The sequence below is a fragment of the Cajanus cajan genome, chromosome 10 (genome assembly GCF_000230855.2).
Source record: "Cajanus cajan strain Asha chromosome 10, NIPB_CcT2T_4, whole genome shotgun sequence".
In the NCBI taxonomy this organism is placed as follows: domain Eukaryota; kingdom Viridiplantae; phylum Streptophyta; class Magnoliopsida; order Fabales; family Fabaceae; genus Cajanus; species Cajanus cajan.
The window spans coordinates 37,164,496-37,181,172 of NC_138526.1; the positions used below are offsets into that span (position 1 = coordinate 37,164,496).

General features: G+C 41.6%; 1 protein-coding gene across 1 annotated transcript; it reads right to left on the minus strand.

Moving 5' to 3' along the window:
• Positions 1-5,520: 5,520 nt before the first annotated feature.
• On the minus strand, positions 5,521-7,437 carry LOC145952477 (uncharacterized). Its single transcript, XM_083064836.1, has one exon. It carries the CDS (start codon positions 7,435-7,437, stop codon positions 5,521-5,523), a length of 1,917 nt encoding a protein of 638 aa, XP_082920962.1.
• Between the last annotated feature and the right edge of the window lie 9,240 nt (positions 7,438-16,677).

Here is a 16,677-nt window from a genome sequence, read left to right on the forward strand (position 1 = left end):
GCCTTCGCCATTCCTGCTGTTGTTGCGGGGTCCAACTTCCTAGCTTCGGACGTGCAGGTCGAGAACTTGGTCAGTCTCGACGTTACTACCGGGGGAGGACTTCAATACTTGGAGGGGATGTCAACGGAGGCCGAGTACAAGCTATTCTGTGAGCTTGATGCTCGGACTTCCCTTGTGGCCAAGCATGTGATGATGAGGTCGGCTGTCTTGGCCGAGAGGCTCCAAAGCCGTTTGAAAGATGCTGAGGCGACAGTGAAAGATGCCTTGAGTGCTAATGCCAAGGCCACTGAATCGGCTGAGGAATTGAAGAAAGTCGCCGATGCGTATCGCAGGGAGGCCGATGACTTGAAGCTGACCGTGCAAAAGATGAAGGTCGACGCCGCCGCTGCTGCAAATGAGATCGCTCGGCTTAAGGAGTCGGCTGCGCAGTTCGAGGCCGAGGCCACCGAGCAAATTCTCTCTCAACGTGACGCCGGCTTCCATCATGCTGTTCGGCAGGCTTATCACTTTTGCGACGTCCCGGCTGACTTTCAGTTTGATGTTAGTCGGGACTTCTTGGGTGGCAAGTTTATGAGCTACGCCGAGTTCCCCCAAGGAGCTGAGCCAGATGCCGAGGCCCCGCGCCAGAATGTGTCTAGTCGGGCCCCGGTGCAATCAACTGGGGAAGATGACAAAACAATTGATGTCGTCGGAGACGGGACCCCGGTGGAGCCGGCGGTTGAATAGGATCGGCTTGTATAGCCTGCTAGGTTTAGGGTTTACTTGTAACTTGGCCGGTAGCGCCTTTTGTTAGCTCGGCCTTAGGTGTCGGGGGTGTAGGCTGATTTAATTTTTTGTAAGTAGCCATTTTGATCGGCACTGATTAATAGAAATTTATTTCAAGTTGATGAACTGAATGCGCTTCAACCGAGGGTTTTTTCACAACGCGATGGAAATGAAACCTGTGCGAGCGACCGGCTCAATCTGCCATTATTAATAATGAGAGTGCATTTGAATGCTAAGTTAAAATGAATCGGCCTCGGCTTAACCGAGGGTTTTCCCTTTTTCCCTTTTCCCTTTTTCGAGAGGTCGGCTTAATCGGCCATAATTAATAATGGGGCTTCATTTGGATGGTTAAAATGAATCGGCCTCGGGTTAACCGAGGGTCTTCTTTGTGAGAGGTCGGTTAGGTCGGCCATAAGTGATGCCACCGCCGTGTATGGTGCGTAGCGGGTTCTTGTTCTACTTACGCGAGTAGGAGTTAGCTCGGCCAAATCGTGATGGGCCCGACCCCTTGGGAGTCGGGGCGTTATGTTGGGTTTGAATACTGGTGGTATGCTACTCGGCCTATATGCGTTCTTAAGCGAGGGGGTACTCGGCAGGAAAACCTGTTGGGCTCGGTAGAACGTCGAAGTGGTCGGCCGAGGGATGCTCGGTGTTGGTGCGTGAGTAACGTTTGGCCCAGGTGCATCCTTAGCCGAGGGGGGTACTCGGCAGGGAAACCTGTCGGGCTCGGTAGAACGTCGAAGTGGTCGGCCGAGGGATGCTCGGCGTTGGTGCGTAACGTTTGGCCCAGGTGCATCCTTAGCCGAGGGGGGTACTCGGCAGGGAAACCTGTCGGGCTCGGTAGAACGTCGAAGTGGTTGGCCGAGGGATGCTCGGCGTTGGTGCGTAACGTTTGGCCCAGGTGCATCCTTAGCCGAGGAGGGTACTCGGCAGGGAAACCTGTCGGGCTCGGTAGAACGCCGAAGTGGTCGGCCGAGGGATGCTCGGCGTTGGTGCGTGAGTAACGTTTGGCCCAGGTGCATCCTTAGCCGAGGAGGGTACTCGGCAGGGAAACCTGTCGGGCTCGGTAGAACGCCGAAGTGGTCGGCTGAGGATTGCTCGGCGTTTGTACGTGTCGATCGAGATCGAATTCCGCATCATTGTGGTCTACATATGCATAATATTGGATGAGGAAAGATAATGAAATAAGTTTTATTAATTAAGTGCCTCGTTAAAAATCTTGCCGACCCAAAACCCTCCTTAGGGACAAAAGAGTCGGTCAAGGAAAAGAGTGCACTAGTACATCAACTGTAATACATCTTTAGGTGAGTTGAGTTCCAAGTTCTAGGGATAAGCTTTCCGGACAGGTGCTCCAGCTTGAATGCTCCGTTATTCAGGTTGTGTCGGACTCTGAAGAGCCCATCCCAGTTTGGGGCGAGCTTCCCTTGCTTCGGATCTTTCCTCGCTTCGCCCGTGGCTCTCCAAACGAGATCTCCTTCTCGGAATGCTCGAGGCTTCACCTTACTGTCGAACCTTCTCTTGTATCGTTGTTTGGTGGCCTCGGCCACAACCAGTGCTCGGTCTCGAACCTCCTCTATCGCGTCTAGATTTGTTCGGAGTTCGGCTTCGTTGCTTGCCTCGTCAAAGTGGGTTCGGCGGAATGACGGTTCTCCGATTTCCACTGGGATCATCGCATCGGACCCATAAGCCATGCGAAAAGGGGTCTCCTGCGTAGTCGATTGGGGGGTACATCGGTATGCCCAGAGCACCTCGGGTAGTTGCTCGGCCCATGCTCCCTTTGCCTCCCCTAGCCGTTTCTTCAATTCTGCTAGAATGACCTTGTTAGCCGACTCGGCCTGCCCATTTGTTTGTGGGTGTTCCACCGAGGTAAACTTGTGTTGTACTCCTAGGCCAGCCAGGAACTCGTTGAGTTTTCGATCGGTGAATTGAAGGCCGTTGTCGGTCATTAGCGTGTGAGGGACGCCGAAGCGGGTGATGACGTTTTTCCATAGGAATTTTTGAACCTGGAGGGCGGAGATGCATGCCAGGGGTTCGGTCTCAATCCACTTGGTAAACAAATCCACGGCTACGATGAAGAACTTGCATTGTCCCTTGGCGATCGGAAATGGTCCTAGTATGTCGGCTCCCCAGGTAGCGAATGGCCATGCGGGGGGAATGCAATGTAGTTGCTCGGCCGGCTGGTGGATTAGGTTCCCATGCTTCTCACACGGTAGACACTTCTTGACAAACGCTGCACAGTCGGTGCTCATGGTTGGCCAGTAGTATCCGGCCCGTAAGAGCTTGGAGACAGTTGTCCTTGCTCCTGAGTGCAGGCCGCAGATTCCCTCGTGCACCTCTCTCGTCACATAATCGGCTTCATGGAGGTCGAGACATTTTAGCAGCGGGGTAGAGAAACCACGTTTGTACAGTTGCCCGGCAATGATAGTATATCTACTGGCTTGGGTTCGCAAACGTTTGGCCTCGGCTGGGTCGTCTGGTGTGACCCCGTCAATGATGAAAGCTTTGATTTCGGCTCGCCAATCTGGGGGATCATTAGGTGCGGTGTGGTCGGCATCGACATTTGCTATCAACTCCGTGTCAACACTGGGGTGGTCGATCTCCTGTTGGATGATGGTTCTCAAGTGACCTGGTTTTTTGGTTGTGGCTAGCCTAGCAAACCGGTCGGCTCGAGTGTTGTTCTCTCGTGGGATGTGCTCGACCGACACCTCCTGGAAGTTTGACTTCAGCCCTTGATAAGTGTGGTAGTATTTCATCATCACGTGGTCCTTGACCTGGAAATTACCACCTACTTGTTCGGCCACAACCTTAGAATCGGTCAGACATTTGATTCTTGTCGCGCCCATGTCTTCGGCTAATCTGAGCCCGGCTATCAGGGCTTCGTACTCGGCCTGATTGTTGGAGGCTTTGAATCGAAAACGCAGGGATTGCTCCAAAGTAATGCCCTTCGGCCCCTCTAAGATTACACCTGCTTCGCTCCCCTGGCTGTTTGAGGAGCCGTCCACGTGGAGGGTCCACCATTGTTCTTCGAAGTGGCCGTGGGGGTGTAACTCGTTCACGAAGTCGGCCAGGCATTGCGCTTTGATCGGCCCTCTCGACTTGTATGCAATGTCAAATTGCGAGAGTTCGACAGCCCATGCCATCATCCTCCCAGCGAGTTCGGGTTTTCCTAGGACTTTGGAAACCGGGCAATCGGTGTGCACGACCATTCGGTGGCTCTGAAAGTAGTGTCTCAAACGTCGGGAGGTATGTACCAATCCGAGAGCGACTTTTTCAATAAGTTGGTATCGGGTCTCGGAATCCTGAAGAAGTCGGCTAACGAAATAGACGGGAACCTGAGAGCCTCCCTTTTCTTGTACCAGAACCGAGCTGATTGCTTCGTCTGATACGGCTAAGTATACCAACAGCGGATCCAAACTGTCCGGTCTCGTCAGGGTCGGAGGGGTCGTCAAAGCTGTTTTCAATGCCGCGAAGGCCTCTTCGCATGATTCGTTCCAGGCGAAAGTCGACGCCTTTTTCAAGAGCTTCGTCATCGGACTGATTTTGTCGCCTAGCCGAGGGAGGAATCGGGACAGGGCAACCAGTCTTCCAGAGAGGCGTTGCAATTCCTTCAGGCTGCTCGGGCTCCGCATATCTATTACAGCTTGGCATTTGTCTCGGTTGGCTTCTATGCCTCTCGATGATAGCATAAAGCCGAGAAATTTACCTCCCTTAACCCCGAAAGTGCACTTCTCGGGGTTGAGTCGCATGTTATGTTTACGCAATGCTCCGAATGCTTTGGCGAGGTCGGCCGCGTGATCTTCCATGGAGTTGGATTTCACCACCATATCGTCCACATAAATCTCGATGTTGCGGCCGATTTGATCTCGGAATACCTTGTCCATCAACCTCTGATAGGTTGCCCCAGCGTTCTTCAACCCGAACGGCATTACCTTGTAACAAAAATTGGCGCTTTCGGTGATGAACGTCGTTTTTTTCCTCGTCGGCCGGGTGCATTTTTATTTGGTTATAGCCTGAATATGCATCCAAGAAGCTGAAGATTGCGTGCCCCGACACACCGTCTACGAGCCGATCAATACAAGGGAGCGGGTATGCATCCTTCGGGCAGGCTTTATTGAGGTCGGTGTAGTCGGTACACATTCTCCATTTGCCATTTGACTTCTTGACCAGGACTACATTTGCCAGCCATGTGGTGTAGTTAACTTCTCGGATGAACTTTGCTTGCAATAGTTTTTGCACCTCAACATTTGCAGCCCTTCATTTCTCGTCTCCCATTTTCCTTTTCTTTTGGGCTATCGGTCGGGCGTCTCGGCACACTGCTAATCGGTGACACAAGAAACCAGGGTCTATCCCAGGCATGTCTGACGCCGTCCAAGCAAACAAGTCTTTGTTGTCTCGGACAGTTTGCCTGACTCGGTTTGCATCAGTTTCGCTCAACTGGGATCCTATTTGGGTGATTTGTTCAGGTGATCGGCCGAGCTGAAAAGGGACGAGGTCCTCGGCGGCCTCAATTCGTTCCACTTCCCCTAAACGAGGATCGAGGTTGATGCTCTCGGCTGTCTCCTGTCTAACCACGTTTACCCTTCCTGCTGTCGCGGATGGCTCGGCCAGAGGCTGCACCTTCAGGCTAGAGAGGTAACATTCTCTTGCAGTTTTTTGGTCGGCATGCACGGTGATCACCTCCTGCTTATCCCTCGATGGAAATTTCATGCACAGGTGGGGGGTCGAAACAATGGCCCCCAACGTGTTGATCGAGGGTCAGCCCAGTAGAACATTGTACGACGTGTTGGCGTGTACCACGATGTATCGGATCTTGATCTCTCGGGAAGTCTTTTGGTCGAACCCGAAACGGGTATACAGGTCGATGCACCCTCTCGTCATCACTCTTTCGCCAGAAAAACCGACCAGGGGTTCGTGATATGGCTCTAAGCTCTCCTCGGGAATCCCTAGCTGCACAAAAGTATTCCAGTACAAGATGTCGGCGGAGCTCCCTTGGTCGACCAGGGTTTTCTTCACGATGCAGTTGTGCATCTCGACTGAAATCACCATAGGGTCGTCTTGGATGGGGTCGACACCACGAAAGTCTCGGTCCGAGAATGTTATGGTCGGCATCCTCGGTGCTTTCTGTTGGTTCACGGTATTTACATCTCGGACTGCCCGGAGGTGCCGCTTTCTAGCCGAAGAGGTGGAGCCTCCTCCAGCGAAACCCCCGGCGATCGTGTTTATTATCTTTCTCGGCCGAGTGTTGTCTTCTCTTGAATTTCGTGAATGGTCCTTCCTTTCGGCCGAACGGGACCTGTGACGGCGATCCCTTGGTGGTGACGTTCGCCGACTGTATTCTTCGTCTCTCCCTCTTGGTCGGTGGTCTTGCGGTGAGACAAAGTTCCTCAGGTGACCTTGCTTGATAAGGTCCTCAAGCTTGTCCTTTAACGCCGAGCATTCTTCCGTCGAGTGCCCCCGGTTTCGGTGGAATCGGCATGCTTTCGCCTTGTCCGCCCTTGGGGGCGTGTTCGCTCTTTTCGGAATTATCAAGATTTCCGACGAGAGGGCTTGCTCCAATACCTTAGCCCTGCTAGCGTTGAGGGGAGTGTACGTTGTGTAACGAGGTCCTCTCGGGGGGCGGGAATTTGAGGGGTCGGCATTGATCTTTTTTGTTGGTTCCCGGCTAGGTTCCTTCCGGTTGTAATTCTCCTCGGCCCTAGCTTGATTTCTTGTTTCGGCCAACTCTTCCATTTGCATGTATTTTTCAGCTCGGCGTCGGAGATCATTCATGTCCACAGGTGACTTTTTGCATAAGCTATTGACGAATGGTCCTGGCCTGAGGGCAGTGCTCAACCGGTCCAGCGCCACGGCTGGGTTGAGATCACCGATCTCCATGGCAATCCTGTTGAACCGGTCCATGAAACATCTCAGACTTTCTTTCTTCTCTTGACGCACTCCCGCTAAAGCCAACGAAGTCGTCCTGTACGGCTTGCTCGTCGCAAACTGCAGAGTGAACTGGGATGACAACTCGGCAAACGAGTCGATGGAGGAGTTCGGCAACCTGGTGAACCAGTTTAGAGCTCTTCCTTTCAGTGAGGTAGGAAATATTCGGCACAGGGCCGAGTCGTCTTGGGTGGAGAGAGTTGCCTGCGTCAGGAAAACATTTAGGTGTTCGTCGGGGTCGGAAGTTCCGTCATATTTTTCAATTGGGAGGTTTTTCCAATGATCCATGAGGGTTGTTTCCATTATTCTCCGTGAAAAGGGATGTCTTAGGGAATGGACGGTGGTTTCGGCCCTGTTGGCTATCAATGAGGTGCTCGGCATTCGAGTTACCGGCTCAGTCGGGGCGTGATAGGCAGATTCTTCCACGGCTGTGGGGGTGGACGGCACACAAGTTTGGTTCAGGTTCCGGAGTTCGGCATTCTGCTGCCGTAACTCGGCTAGCTCCCGGGCGTCGGCTTCTCTTTGCCTGCGTATGGTGGCCATTTCTTCCCGCAACGCGCGGAGGTCGTCATGTAAATTTGGTTGGATTTGATCAGTATTCGGCTGGACCTGCTGTATCACGGGTTCTGGTTGAGTTTGGGGCATTCCGTACGGGTAACGCTCTTGGTTAGTCATGGCGGGATTGGCTTCGGTATTAACGTTGTGAGTCGGTTGGGTCGTTGTTGATTGTCCTTTGCGGGTCACTACCATATCTCGGTCTCAGTCGTAGAGTTAAGAAAGGGGCTGAAAACGTCTCTTCGGCCCCACGGTGGGCGCCAAATGTTCCTGTGTTAGGATACACACTCCAGTTATCCTTGTTGTAGTAGGTCGGGTCTTGGGTCTCGGTCTTCTCGTTCAATCCGGACGGTCCGAAGCGAGAGGGGGGGGTGCCTGCAAAGACACTCCAACGCTCAAGTAAGTTCTCGGCGTAATAAATGCGGTAGGTCAAAAGTAGTTGCGTACCTCTCAGGAGTTCTATTTATAGGTGTTCGTGTTGGGCCGTGATTATGGGTTGGGCCCCGGGAAATTAGGGGACTGATCCGAAGTTTATGCTAATTAATTTACTTGTAATTAAGCCTGGTAATGACGTTGACCTTGGCCGACCGCACCGACAAGTTCCGTACGTTCGTGTGGAGTCGGCGGTGTCGGGTACTCGGCGGGTTCGGGTATGCAAAGCGTTCGGATTGCTCGTCCTGTTCGGCACCATACGGTATAAGTAAAATAATTTATTCTTTTTTCAAGAGGAAGACTTGTGAAAAAGATGAAAAAAAGAAACTTGTATGTCAAATGAACTTGAAAATTTTCCCAAGAATCCAAGAATTGAAGAAAATGAGAAACAACTCTCAAAGGTTCCTAGAGTTACATATAATGAATTTGAAAATTCTTTTGAATGTGATCCGGGAAACGACCTCAAATTTGGCAATACCCACCAAATCAAACGAATGAGGTACGAAGGGCTCATTTAAAATGGGTCCATATCAAATGCATTTAGAAAATTATCCTTTGGCTGGAAAAGATGATCATCTAAGGAGATTTCAATACACTTGGTTTAGCATATTTCCTTCATGGTTAGAGTATTCACCTTCAAAAGATGTTGCATATTGCTTGTCTTGCTATCTTTTTAGTAAAAAACCAAACGGACACCTTGGTTCATATGTTTTCATTACTACAGGTGATTGAATTTTAATTCTAATTGCCAATGAGTTAATATTCATCAACAAGTTTTAATTTTATTGATTATTTTTTTTACAGGTTTTAAAAGTTGGAGAAAAGTTAATAATGGAAAGAATTGTGCTTTTCTTAAACACATTGGGAAGGATCTTTGCTCACCACACAATAATGCAATGAGAGCTTGTCAAGACTTGTTGAATCAAAGTTGTCATATTAGGAATGTTTTTCATGTGCAAAGCTTAGATCAAATTACGAAGAATCATTTGTGTCTCAAGACTTCAATTGACACGGTTCGTTATTTATCAATTCAAGCTTGTGTTTTTAGAGGTCATGATGAAACTAGCGAATCAAGGAACCAAGGTAATTTTCTTGAGATGATAAAACTCATAGCATCATACAATGATGAGGTTGCAAAAGTTGTGTTGAAAAATGCTCCATATAATTCCAAATATACTTCCCATAAAATTCAAAAGGAGATATTGAATATTCTTTCTAGTAAAGTGAAAAATCATATTTGTGAGGAAGTTGGGGACTCCAAGTTTTTGCATAATTGTTGATGAGGCTCGTGATGAATCAAAAAAGGAACAAATGGCTCTTATTTTGAGATTTGTTGATAAAAATGATTTTATACAAGAACGGTTTTTTGATATTGTGCATGTTAAAGACACTACGATATTAACTTTGAAGAATGAATTATGTGTTATACTTTCTCGACATAATTTTAATGTTTCTAATATTTGTAGTCTAGGATATGATGGTGCTAGTAATATGAGAGGATAATGGAATGGATTACAGGCATTATTCTTAAATGTTTGTCCTTATGCATATTATGTTCATTGATTTGCTCATCGATTACAACTTGCCTTGGTTGCTGCATCAAGAGAAGTTATTCCAATTCATCAATTCTTTTCAAAATTGACTTTTATTGTGAATATTGTTTACTCTTCTAGTAAGCGTCATGATGAGTTATAAGTTGTCAAGTTAGATGAAATTGCATATTTGTTAGAGATTGATGAGCTTGAAACTGGTAAAGGGGCAAATCAAATTGGTACTTTGAAACGAGTTGGGGATACTCATTGGAGCTCCCATTTCTCTTATATTTGTAGCTTAATAAATATGTATGATGCAACTTGTTATGTTCTAGAAAAAATTATTGTTAATGGATCTACTTATATATTCTCAACGTGGGGATGTTGATGATGCCGATAATGCTTACAAAAGATTGACCTCATTTGAGTTTATATTGATTTTGCATTTGATGAGAGAAATTACGGGGATAACAGATGTTCTTTGTCAAGCTTTACAACAACAATCTCAAGATGTAGTTAATGTTATGCATTTAGTTCGTTCTACAAAAACACTTATTCAAAATTTGAGAGAAGAAGGTTGAGATAAGTTATTAAAAAATGCGACATCTTTTTGTGAAAAACATGATATTGAGGTTCCTCAACTTAGTGCTTATTATGTAGCAAGGCAAGGGCGCTCTTATCACCAAAAAGATCATATCACAGTGGAGCATTATTTGAGAGTTGAAATATTCTTTGTTACAATTGATAAGCAATTACAATTGCTAAATTGTAGATTTAATGACCAAGCAATGGAGTTATTAACTCTAAGTTCGACATTGGTTCCTAAGGATGCTTATAAAGCTTTTAATATTGAAAACATTTGTACTCTTGTAGACAAATATTATCCCATGGATTTCAGTGAGCAAGAGAAGATTAATTTGCATTTCCAACTTCAACATTTCATTGTTGATGCTCGTCAAGATTCAAATTTGAAGAATTTATCAACAATGCAAGAGTTGTGTACATGTTTGGCAATAACAAAAAAGTCAAAAGTTTACTACTTGATTGATAGATTACTTTGTCTTATCATGACTCTTATAATTTCTACAGCTATAACTGAAAGATCTTTTTCTACAATGAAAATAATCAATACCAAGTTGAGAAATAAGATGGAAGTTGACTTTTTAGCAGATAGTATGATTGTCTATATTGAAAGGGATATTGTAACAAGTTTTAGTTCTGACTCAATTATTGAACATTTTAAGTCATTGAAACAACATAGAACAACACTTTAACTAAAGGTAATTTCTACTTATGTTTATATTATTTTAATGATAAACTTTATGTTAGGCTTGTATTTAAAATTTTAGATATATATAATAATGTCAATATTTAATTTATGCAGTCACTCCTGAATTTTGGTCCACCTAAAAATAATTATTGGCTTTTGGGTAGTTCTTTTTGCTTGACTTGCATTGCACAATTTTGGGTATGTCGTGTGTAGTTGATACTATACAATACAAGTAGTTTAGGTTATGTTGGTATATTATTTTGGATCTTATAGGAGAAAAGTGTACAACTTATTTTGGATTTTACTTCAATTACTTTGGCTCGCTTCATTCCAAGCAACCTTTAACATTTAATAATAGTCATTTATGATTATTTTATGAAATAATTAGTGAATGATAATATTTTTCTTGGATTTTATTATTATGCATGTTTATTTTGAGTAGAAAAATGAATAATTATATTATTTTTTTAATTAATAAAAAAAATAATTTATATATAAAAAAATTAATTTGGTACCCTCAAATTTTTTATTCAAGTTCTGCCACTGGTTATTGCATGATATCCATCTCCTTGAAAACCATTATAAAATGTAGTTTGTTCCAAAAAATAAACCCTAAAACTATTTCAATGTTCTTTCTTGTTGGGTGCATAAATGAAATTAGTAAAGGAAAAAAGATATAAGATATTTCTCACTTTATTACAGCATATAAGGAAATATAACTCTTCATTCACCCACCAACATTTATATTTTAAATTCATATAACTCTTCATCCCTATATGTTTCTTCTAAGGCTTTCTCATTATTTGTAAAAAAATATGTTGTAGTAGTTTGGAACAATCGATTTGAATTTTATTGCAAATCATTAAATAGAAGATTGCAAAGATAAAAATAAGAAATAATCACATATTAAAGACACTATATTTCTCAACTCAACTAAACTCCACACATTCCACTCAAACAAAACCCCACATCTCAACAAATAACAATTCATAAATTATAATAAATAAAAATATTATTAGAAAAATTGAAATATTGTCTGCATGTTTCCTATCTTACTTTGAGTAAACACAATATAATAAAAATATATAAACTTGCAATAAAAAATAACCATTATTCTATTTAATTGTTTGTTCCAACACATAAATAATCCCTTGTGCAACATTTCATATGTGTCACCTTTTTATTGTTTGAGGCGACACATAAAGGAAAAAAAATTAAAACATAAGTAAAAAAATTGTTAAAAATAAGCTAAGATAAAAGTTTGTCAAAGAAAAATGGGCTGCTACTTTGTTATAGTCTTATCAAGTTGTTAGGCTCACTTGTGACTATGATAATCAATCAATATACTCACTTTTAATATGGCATCAGAGCGAGATGATCTCATGATCGATACTAAGGTGGTAGACGAGTCAGAGAAAAAAATTCATACCTCTAATAGCTGCAAGTTTGCATCTATTATCACACCAAATTCATCATTTTATCTTGGTCCCTCGAACAATCCAGGAACACCCCTTGTTGTTGTGTTGCTGAATGGGGACAACTATTATACCTAGGCACACTCCATGAGAATGACCTTACGTGTGAAGACAAAGTTGGGCTTCATTGATGGAAGCATCAAGATGCTGACATCACACAAGGCAGATTACTAGAATTGGGAGAAGGCTGACTCGATGGTGATGGCTTGGATCATCAACTCCACCAATCAGAGCCTACATGGGAGTATCTCATATGCTACCACCACAAGAGATGTGTGGCTTGATCTTGAAGAACGTTTCACACAAACCAATGCACCTCGTATTCATTAACTATGGCGTTCATTATGCTTGATGAAATAGGAACTAGATATCAGCGTGACAAAATTTTACACCAAGTTTAAGACTCTTATTGATGAACTAAAGGAACAACAACCATTACCAAAATGTACTTGTGGAGCTTATAAGGAGTTGAATCAGAGGGAAGAGAATCATCGTGTTCACTTATTTATCGGAAGTCTTGACAATGAGTGATTTGCTCATGTTAAAGCCACCATCCTTAACACAGATCATTTACCCTCACTTCGACGTACATTTAATCATATTTTGAGGGAAGAAGCACGATTCACTGTAGAAAAAAAAGGAATAACAAAGTTGAGTCGGGATCAACATTCTATTCATTCAGTACTAACAAGTAGAAAGGGAAAGATGGGTCTAAGCTAAGGTGTGATCATTGCGGCAAGGTTGGGCACATAAAGTCAAAGTGCTTCAAACTAATTGGTTACCCACCCAATTGGAATATTCAGAGGTCGCAGAGAGGTCCTAACATTAGGGGTGAGCAACGGGTGGGTTTGGTCGGGTTCGGGTGAAAAATGTCCAACCCGTTGTAAACCGGCTTTGAAAAAATGTGACCCATATCCGACCGACTAAGCTTTCGATTTGAGGCGGTTCGGGTTGAAACGGATTCGAATTTAAGCGGGTGGGTATAATCGGGTTTGAATTTTTTTGTAGACCAATTTATCTTAACGAAGATGAAGCTTAAAACGATAAAAAATATTTTTAAAATAGTGTATAAAAATAGAATGAAGGTGACAATAGATGGTGTAAATAGATTCGTAGTTGAAACATTTATAAACTAAAGAAGCAAAAATAAAAGATAACAAAATTCATAGTTGTTACATGGAAAAGAAATATAAAGTTAGATTACAAAATCATAAGAAATCACAGTCACGCAAAATGTACTCAAAATGGAGATAAGAAGATGGAAAAGAAAGACAAAGAAAGAAGCAAAAAGATAACTCTAAAAATGGACTAGTGTGTTGAGAAGTTGAATGAGGAAGGAGAAGACAAAATAAATATCTAAGTTATGAGAAAAAGGAAAAAAATAAGTTACAAATTGATGGCTATATTATACTTGAAATAAAGACTTTTAAATTTGGACCATTGTTGTTTAGTTATACAAAAGTAATAAAACTTTAAACTTATCTCATTTTCGGTTGGGTTCGGTTTTTAGCGGGTTTAAAAATTCAAAATCGAACCCGCCCAATATAACCCGTATAAAATTAAAATTTTAACCTGATTTACCCATAAGACCCGCCCGAACCCACCCAAAAGCAATATTTTTTTTTTGTGTTTTTCGGGTTCGGTTCGGGTGTCGGTTTAATGCTCACCCCTACCTAACATGATTGGAGGACAGTCCATTGGAGGACAGCCCACAACACATCTTGCTCATGTGAATAAGAGCCACAAAAGGGCGAACAACACACAAGAAATTACAATAGGACATGCATTATATGGAACTTATGTGAAGAGAAATGCTAAACAACATGAAACCATAGCCGGTAATGACAAAATATTTGGAGATCAGCAATGGGTCTTGGATAGTTATGCCTCAAACCACATGACACCATTGTTTTCACTTCTAAATGGAGTCAAAAATCTTGAAAAAAAAACATTCTATATCACTGTATCCGCAAGGAACACATTGTTGGTTAAAAAAATGGGGTTTATTAATCTCAATAAAGATATCAAGTTGAATAATGTTTTATTTATGCCCAATTTTAGCTATAACTTGATATCCATTCATCAATTGACAAATGATATAGGTTGTACAATGACTTACCATGCTAATTATTGTGTGATACAGGACTGGACGACGAAGAGGACGATTGGATTAGGTGATTTACATGATGGGGTTTATGTACTGAAAAGGGCAACACAAGGAACATCTCTAGCAATAGTTTGAAGGGATACAACTACTCTTTGGCATGTAAGGATAGGACACCCTTCAACTCTAATTCTATAATGCCTTTCTCGTTTACCTAAATGTAATTTTGATTTTAATAAAGTTGATTGTTATGATATTTGTCACAATTCCAAACAATGTAGGCTTCCTTTTAACCAAAGTGATAATAGAGATATGAAATCTTTTACTCTCGTACATTGTGATCTATAGGGGAGGTATTGTACTGCATCACACGTATGTTCACATTATGTTCTCACCATTGTTGATGATTTCATATGTGGGAAATGGGCTTACTTACTAAAAGATAAAACAAAAGTTGTTGGCACCTTAATGAGTTTTTGCAATATGGTGAAAACACAATTTAACACTAAGGTAAAAAGGCTTCGAAGTGATAACAAGACTGAGTTTACTAATGTTATGATCCAACTGTTTTCCTAAGAAGATGGAATTATGCATGAAACATCTTGTGTAGGGACACCACAACAAAATGAACTTTTTGAGAGGAAACATAGACACATTTTCAATGTTGCAAGGGCACTAAGATTTCAGGCCAATCTCCTTGTATCTTTTTGGGAATAGTGTGTGTTGACAGTCACCTACATCATCAATAGAACGCCTACTATGGCTAATGAAGGACTTACTCCCTATGAGTTGTTATTTAAAAGATCACCATCTTATGACCTTTTAAAGGTTTTTGGATGTCTATGTTATGTAAAGTGTTCCTCCAAATAACAAGACAAGTTTGATCCGAGATTTGGTGAGTCATGACCGTGATCTCCTCGGCCTTCAACGCATTCCTGAGACAAAATGAATCGTGGGCGTGACTGGTGAGTCACGACCGTGATTGACACATTTCAAAAATTTTTAGTTTTTGCGCGTGAATCACAGATGTGACTCGCCAGTCACGGTCGTGATTCTCCTTGCTTGTAGTCTTCATGATATCCTTCACTACTTATGATCCTTTACTTGGCTTAAACTCTGTAGAAACAACTAAAACATACCAAAAGTGCATTAAAGTAGAAAAGGAAAAACAATAAGCTATCCTAACCATATTTAAATACTAAAATGCATGGAAATGTTTGCTTTCTAGGGCTAAAATGTAGATAAAATTACAAGCGATCAATAAGATATTTCCCTAAAAATATTTTGAAGAGGACATGTTTGAATAAATATATTGAACATGACTAGGATACTTAGTAAGTCTATACGATATTGTAATTAATGAAGGGTTAACCTTTAGAATCCTTTATCTTTGCCAATGTCAACAACAAAACAACTAGTCCAAATTCATGCTTACCTAAATAAGTTTTCAATCTAGTGGTAAATATTTTCTAAAATGTACATGAAATTATATTGCTCTTACAATGAAGCCATGATTAAAAAAATATTTTAATTTCACAGTGCGAATATTTACAACAATCCAAATTTAGAGTATTTAATGTCATGTCAATTATTTACCCTTGATCTCATGATCAAGACCACTTTCTTTAGGTTATTATCCATTTGCCATTGAACTACACGAAGTAACTCACCAATAACATCTGGTAATAGGAAAATTTTGTCAAAATATATAATTCACTTTAGAAAAGCAATTTCTTGTAATTTTCAATAGCAATATGAGATTATCTATCAATACATTTGCATGCCGATTTCCATTAATAATAACACAAAAGGGTGTGGAATAATACACATATGGAGGAATGTTAACCAAATCGTATTCCTTGACTATGGTTCATTTAACAAAATTCAACTTGTATCCATGTTTTGATGCTCTATAACCTCCACAATTTTTTTCAACTTCAAAATTTTATACTATGTAAGAAGCACCTTCTTTGAGTTGAGCTTTCCATTTTTTAATGTCCAGATGTTTTACAATAACTTGTATTTTGTTCCCTAAATTGAGTAATAAGAAGAGATTAACCATGCAATAAATTATGCATATGTTATATTTTGATTCATAATAAGAGATAATTATATTTCTATCCATGAATAACATCTTAATTGTTGTTGACCTTTGAACTCTTAGAATAGTCCAAATATTTATAATTCTGGCCACTAATTTCCAAGTTCTTTTAGAGTCATTAATGTCCTTGATTAAATTTAATAATAAAAAATAAATGTTACAAATGATATATATATATATATTATAGGAGTAAGTTTACCTAGACTTACTCTGTTCAATAACTCATGTTCTACATCAAATTTCAACGATCCAACTGTTCAATTTAAAATTCTTAATGCATAGATCAAATATGCAAATTTTTAGAAAATTTGAAAATCATTTGATACTTCATTTCATTAATTCAAATTGAGGAATAATCATAAAATCATTTTATTCATTGATTCGAATATTAATGAAATGAAGTATCAAATGATTTTCAAATTTTCTAAAAATTTGCATATTTAATCTATGCATTAAGAACTTTAAATTGAACAGTTGGATCATTGAAATTTGATGTAGAACATGAGTTATTGAATAGAGTA

Bases quoted from the DNA above. Each gene is read 5' to 3' on its own strand.
- LOC145952477 (XM_083064836.1), bottom strand. From the start codon at position 7,437: ATGGTAGTGACCCGCAAAGGACAATCAACAACGACCCAACCGACTCAC.